Below are 7,500 nucleotides of genomic sequence, written 5' to 3'. Positions count from 1 at the left end.
GAGAGAGAGAGAGAGAGAGAGAGAGAGAGAGAGAGAGAGAGTCAAAATCATAATTTTCTGAGAGAGAGAGAGAGAGAGAGAGAGAGAGAGAGAGAGAGAGAGTCAAAATCAAATAATTTTCTGAGAGAGAGAGAGAGAGAGAGAGAGAGAGAGAGAGAGGGATTAATATTAGGACTGACTGTGCGTGTGTTTGTATGACAAGGAATCCAGTAATGACTTAAACGAAAGAGAGAGAGAGAGAGAGAGAGAGAGAGAGAGAGATCCACCATAACACCTCGGATTCTCTCTCATTCCAGTGGCTCCGCTGACGATAGCCCTCGTGAAGCTGACGCCTCCTGAGGAATACGTCTCCGCGGGAACCATAGAGGAGTTGGAGTGTTCCTCGTCGGGCTCGAGGCCTGACGCAGCCATATCCTGGTGGAGGGACAACAGGAGGATCACCAATCCCAAGGCCGAGGTCAGTGGTGAAGGTTGTCCTAGAGGACGTGATATTGAGGATATGTTTAAGGAATGAGAGTAGAGTAACTTGTCTCATTATTATTATTATTATTATTATTATTATTATTATTATTATTATTATTATTATATTATTATTATAGTGCTTGAGAATGTAAAGTATTATTAAGTAATTGCTTCAAGATATGTTCATTGTAGAGTTTTGAGCCACATTATATTTTAACAATGTGAAAATTGTATATGTATTATACACACACACACACACACACACACACACACACACACACACACACACACACACATATATATATTATATAGTATATATATATATATATATATATATAGCATATATATGTTATAACTTATAAATAAATATATTATATATATAATATATCATGTATATATAAATACATACATAATGAATATATATAAATATATACATAAAACATACGTGCATACATGCAAACATATAAACATACATACATACATACATACATACATACATACATGATGAAAAAAACAAAAAACTTCCCAATGCAACAACCCATAAAACAGAGACGTAACAATGTTTTTTATCTCCCCCCCCCCCCCCCCCCCCCCCGGTCCCCCCCCCCTCCTCCCTCCCCCCCCCCCCCCCCTCTCTGCTCTCTCTCTCTCTCTCTCTCTCTCTCTCTCTCTCTCTCTCTCTCTCTCCTCTGTGAGCAGGAAGAAGAGGGATGCTGAACAGGACGGTGTCCATCCTACGCATCGTCCCGAAACCAGAGGACCACGGTGTCGTATTCACCTGCCGAGTGGAGAACCCCATCCTGCCTTCGTCGACGCCTGGAGGAGTCTTACAAACTGAATGTGCACTGTACGTACTACAAATTGGATAGTTTTTTCTCTCTTTCGTTGTTTTCTGCTGCTGTTTGGTGCGTAGGAGAATAAGTGTGCTAGTGATGGGTGCATATATATATATATATATTATATTATATATAATATATATATTAAAAAATATATTATAATAATATACATATATATCTAAGTATAATGTATATTATCTATTTATATATATATTATATATATTAATATATATGTATGGGATACAAATCCCAACCAAAATGATATAAAATCCTTCTGCAGTTTTAATAAAATACATATTTCTTGTACAGAAGGATTTTACATCATTGTGGATTGTATCCCCATTTACTTAAAGTTACGACACAGTACCTAGCTTCTATGTGTATGTGTATCTATATATATATATATATATATATATATACTATATATACTATATATATATATTATATATACATACATACACATCTAAGTTTCAAACCTTGTTTTCTTGTTTAACAATAACAGAAAATAAATATAACAAAATAACCTGCTAAGCACTTGAGCATTTTACGCCATTCAGAGCGTAAAAGACAATAAAACCAGGGCGTTGGAGTGGCTGGACAGCATAAACTATGAGAAAATTCCACACGTGCACCAAAGAAAAGGTATCAAAAAACAGTGTAGGCTCTGCTACGGGCCTAAGGGACGCCGCAGACACCCTGAAGTAATGTCTATAAAGCGCATCACGTTTGGTGCACTGAAGGCAGTATCATCACGACGTTTTTGTTGTTACTTTGAAATAGCAAATCATACGACTGGGCTGATTCCTGGAGCTCTACTGAGAACGGAAGGGCAGTAGTATGTACAAAGTTTCCAGAGACCCAATCTAACCCCTCAGACCATTAGCCATAAAATAAGGAGGTGAAAGTTTGCCTGAGAGTCAATAAGGCGATAAAATGTTAATTCCAAATACCCTCTCTCGGTTATTCTAATGGTTTTATTGCAAGAAGATGCCTCTGGTTGCAGTCTTCATTTCCTCTTCCGAGGACAGTCGTGGGAGGCTTCACCTTGCAAGAGGACTTTGCAAATACATTGGTTTCCATCTGTGTTGCATAATACTATTCAAGTGCATGAACACACAAATTTATGAACTTCTGTGTGAATATGTATATTTGTTTATATATGATATATATACGTATATATACGTAGTACTGGTAAACTTTTTATGCACGAAGATATGGTAATTCAGTTGTATTACGAATAGGAAAATGAAAATGGTTTATCTCAGAGAATGCCCAACAATTTCGTCCTCCAATGGACCTCTTCTTTGGACGTTTATTATTTTCCTTAATAAATGCTTCAAGAAGAGGTCCATTGGAGGACGAAACTGTTGGGCATTTCCCGAGATAAACAATTTTCATTTTCCTGTGTGGAATACAACTGAAATACGTTTATATAACATAATTGAATCACGAAAATATGGAACGTGATGAATATTATACAAATAAAAGACAAAATCCACCAATTGAGAGAGAAACGATGAAGTTCTGCGAGGCCCTTTGACCTCTTGTCCTTTACCTAGGCCTATTGTGTGTGTGTGTGTGTGTGTGTGTGTGTCTGGGGAGCTGCACGATTGTTCAAGGTATAAATCCATTCAAACACGATACCTGAATATATTGCACAAAACAGCCAGACACTGATATCACTGCAAAACCCTCTCGCAGCAACGAAACCCTCCCACTGCTGGCCTCGGAGAGGAAATGAGGCTTGCAATCGGCTCCTCCTCCTCCTCCTCCTCCTTCTTCTTCTTGCAAAACCATTAGAATAACCAGAGGGAATTTGGGGAGGAACAATTTATTGTCTTATTTACTCGAAGGCAAACTTTCTCTCAGCCTTATTTTATGGCTAATGGTCTAAAGGCGTTATATCGCTTCTCTCTCTCTCTGAAAATTTTCAGTAATGGTCATATCCTTTCAACTTCCTTCGGAGGGAACTTCTTACGCGCAGTTCTCTTCCTGCATCTTCGGTGAAGCTTCGAGAATCAGGCCTATTTTATCGATTTTTTTTATTATTTCCTTTTTAAAAGGAATATATTAAATCCACACTTGCCTTCTGTAAAGGTGGACTGGCTCAAAACTCCCATCATGCATCCCAGCATTGCACGGATTAGCCACTTCATTCGTATACATATCTAGTGCTTGTATTCTTCCAAATTTAATTGATTACTTCATCTTCCTACGCTTACAATCGCTTCAAACTTTCCCCTCTGCTCAACACTTAGATTTTTTCACGAGTTTTTGTAACATCTCTGGGTCACCTGCAGTCTACAGCAATTGCAAAACTTCTTGACTCTTTCAAGTAAACCCTGTCACTAGGAGATGCTTTAAAATCCTTGCAATGTTGCAGTGTTCCAATGAATATTCTTGGTTCATGAACAAAATGCTACATTTATGCTGGATAACTACTGACAAATGAGAGAGAGAGAGAGAGAGAGAGAGAGAGAGAGAGAGAGAGAGAGAGAGAGAGAGAGAGAGAGAGACTCCAACAGTAAAACAAACTATACCTGTAAAAATGCTACATTTATGCAGGATAACTACTGGCAAATGAGAGAGAGAGAGAGAGAGAGAGAGAGAGAGAGAGAGAGAGAGAGAGAGAGAGAGATTCATCAACAATAAAAAACTATACTTGTAAAAATGCTACATTTATGCAGGATAACTACTGGCAAATGAGAGAGAGAGAGAGAGAGAGAGAGAGAGAGAGAGAGAGAGAGAGAGAGAGAGAGAGAGAGATTAATCAACAATCAAAACCAAATTTGTAACAACAAAAAATGCTACATTTATCCAGGATAACTCCTGGCGTATGAGAGAGAGAGAGAGAGAGAGAGAGAGAGAGAGAGAGAGAGAGAGAGAGAGAGAGAGAGAGAGAGAGAGAGCAGGCAGGAGTGGATATCTTTTTGTTTCGGCATTCTGTTTACTAGAGAAACAGTGCATAAGAAAATAAAAATAAAATACAACCGTGGATAGAAAATCTGTGGTGAAATGAAGGCAAACCTCAGCAACATAGTCAACAACAACAAAAATATCAGTCAACAACAACAACAACAACAACAATCATTGTGTGCTACTTCTCTTTCTGATGCCGAACAACAAATAACAAACCGCTGGGATGATGGACGAGACGTGGAATAGAAAATAAAACAAAGGAAAAGCTCTATTTTCCCTTGAAAACAACGAAAATTCAAATGGCCGAGATGTTGAACTCAAATTCACTCCTATTCCCGAATCTCACCCATTTATAGACCATTGTGCTAACTAGTAACCCTTCAAAGAAAATATATGAAGCGTATGAATAATATACAAAGCATGACATTGAAAGAGAACAGCAGATAGTGACGTCTTTCTTGGATAGCAGACAATTCTAATTGTTGAAACTGTTCGAATTAAATTTATTGTATCCCTGAATCTAACCAAAGTCGAGGCCAACATATTTGTCCTGTAAAAACAGTTAAATCTAATCGTTGAAACTGTTCAATCCAAATTAATTATATTCCTGAATCTAACCAAAGTAGAGGCCATCAATTCTAATCAGGAATATAATCAATTTGAGTTGAAACTGTTCAACTCAAATTGATTATATTCCTGAATGTAACCAAACTAGATACCATCAATTTTTTCTTGAAACTGTTCAACTCAAATTAATTGTATTCCTGAATCTAACCAGAGCCGAGAACTCTAATTGTTGAAACTGCTCAACTAAAAGTGATTGTATTCCTGAATCTAACCAAAGTCGAGAACTCTAATTGTTGAAACTGTTCAACTCAAATTAATTGTATTCCTGAATCTAACCAAGGTAGAGACCATAAATTTTTTCCTGTAAAACAGCCAATTCTAAGCCTTGAAACTGTTCAACTCAAATTTATTATATTCCTGAATCTAACGAATGTAGAGGGCATCATATTTTTCTTGTAAAAACAGTCTATTCTAATCCTTGAAACTGTTCAACTCAAATTTATTGTATTCCTGAATCTAACCAAAGTAGAGCCCATCAAATTTTTCCTGTAAAACAGCCAATTCTAATCCTTGAAACTGTTCAATTGAAATTTATTATATTCCTGAATCTAACTAAACAAAGCAGAGGCCATCACACTTAACAAGAAATATTTCAAAGCAACTATAAAATGCATTTGGAACCACAGAATCACCGTTAAACGAGGGGGCGCATTACGAACAAAATTGAATAGACAGTTTGCAACGGGAAATTCGCTCCCGAATGCAATAAGCAGGCGGTTGAATAATGAAGAAACTTTAGATAATGTCGGATTTGCACGAGGAATGAGAAGGAACAGGTTCGAGAAACAAATGAGAGAGCGCATCCACGGGAACTTTTTCTTCGAATATATGGAGCGCTGGATTTCGCCGCTGAACTGGTAAAGGCGTAGAGACCTTATAATTCCCGAGGTATATCACAGAGGTGAATTATGTATGTATGTATGAATGTATATTATATATATATATTTAAAATTCCTACGTCAAACTACATCCTGACCAAGGCAGTAAACTGACGCAAACCTGACTAACAATATTTCCACTTCTGGGTATTTTTCATTCAACAGACGTTTATATGATGCCAGTTGAAAGCATTTTTTAAATTTTTATTTTTACCCGTGACTCTCGAACCAAAAATACGTATTTGACGAAAATGAGATACTGCGCCTGGTATGACAAATCAGGCTGTGGTGGCCTTTTGAAGGGGATCTTTCTAGAGGTTTCTTTACGAATGAGACTCCAAGTACAGAAGAAGAAGGAACAAAATAAAGCCGTATATACATACACTCGCTTGATACGGTCATATTGAACGTGTCGAATAGGATTTTTCATTTTGTGTGTACATATGTATGTATGTATGTATGTATGTATGTATGTACACACCTTTATCAATCAGGTCAGCCGCTGTTTTATTCTATAACCTAAAGATGAGTATATGTGACAAGATAACTTCATCACGAGTTACTTTGAATCTAACGTGAAAGCAAAATTAGTAGTTTTAACATGAAACATTATCACAGAATGGCCAATCGAGGGCGCTCCCCCACCCACCCATTCTCTCTCTCTCTCTCTCTCTCTCTCTCTCTCTCTCTCTCTCTCGCTTAAACTTGTAGTTATGAAGTATGGGCGAGTAGTTATAAAGTACGAACGAGTAGTTATAAAGAATGAACAAGTACTTATAAAGTATGAACAAGTACTTATAAAGCACGAACGAGTAGTTATAAAGCACGAACGAGAACTTACAAAGCACGAACGAGTACTTACAAAGCACGAACGAGTACTTACAAAGCACGAACGAGTACTTATAAAGAAAGAACGAGTACTTATAAAGCACGAAAGAGTACTTATGGAGTATGAACGAGTACTTATAAAGCACGAACAAGTACTTATAAAGCATGGACGAAAAGTATGAACAAGTACTTACAAAGCACCAACGAGTACTTATGAAGGATGAACAAGTACTTATAAAGTACGAACAAGTAGTTATAAAGTATGAAGAAGTACTTGAAGTATGAACGAGTACTTATAAATAAAGTATGCCCGTGACAAAAGCATGTTTTTTTACTCGCCGAAAAAATGTTGACAGAAGAAGCGCAGTGTACTAGAGAGAGAGAGAGAGAGAGAGAGAGAGAGAGAGAGAGAGAGAGAGTTTATTCTTTCCATTTCTATTCGTATCATTTGTTTTCCTGTACATTCTCTATCCCCTTTACATCCACATTTTTGCATCCATGAGAGAGAGAGAGAGAGAGAGAGAGAGAGAGAGAGAGAGAGAGAGAGAGGGAGAGAATTATTCGAAACCGATACCATTTTTCCCTTTTTAACTGTTCTGTGCAAACAAATAGCTTTCCCTTTTTTATCGGTAGTGGGAGAGAGAGAGAGAGAGAGAGAGAGAGAGAGAGAGAGAGAGAGAGAGAATCTAAAAGTCTAATTCATCGGAAACATTTCTATGACCCAAATGCTCCCTCAATTGAAGTAAATACTAGTTTTCTGTATAGTGTATAAAGCAGTATGAAACTTTTAGCTACGGCTCGATGGTGGCTTGTGTTTGGCTAATTTTAACCATCAATATAATAGAAACTACTAAGGCTAGAAGGCTGCAATTTGGCAAGTTTGATGACTGGAGGGTGGATGATCAACATACCAATTTGCAGCCCTCTAGCCTCGGTAGGTTTCAAGGTCT

General features: G+C 37.4%; 1 protein-coding gene across 1 annotated transcript in view; it reads left to right on the top strand.

Annotated features, from left to right (window-relative positions):
- Positions 1–7,500, top strand: part of LOC135195987 (hemicentin-1-like) — a 405,661-nt gene that overhangs the window by 313,634 nt on the left and 84,527 nt on the right. Inside the window, 3 exon segments of the mRNA XM_064222487.1 lie at positions 297–461; positions 1,171–1,277; positions 1,279–1,309. Coding sequence (XP_064078557.1) covers positions 297–461; positions 1,171–1,277; positions 1,279–1,309 — 303 coding nt within the window.

This window comes from Macrobrachium nipponense, chromosome 17 (genome assembly GCF_015104395.2).
Source record: "Macrobrachium nipponense isolate FS-2020 chromosome 17, ASM1510439v2, whole genome shotgun sequence".
NCBI lineage: Eukaryota > Metazoa > Arthropoda > Malacostraca > Decapoda > Palaemonidae > Macrobrachium > Macrobrachium nipponense.
The sequence above is the reverse complement of the archived record's forward strand: the minus strand, read 5'-3'. Positions and strand labels throughout refer to the sequence as shown.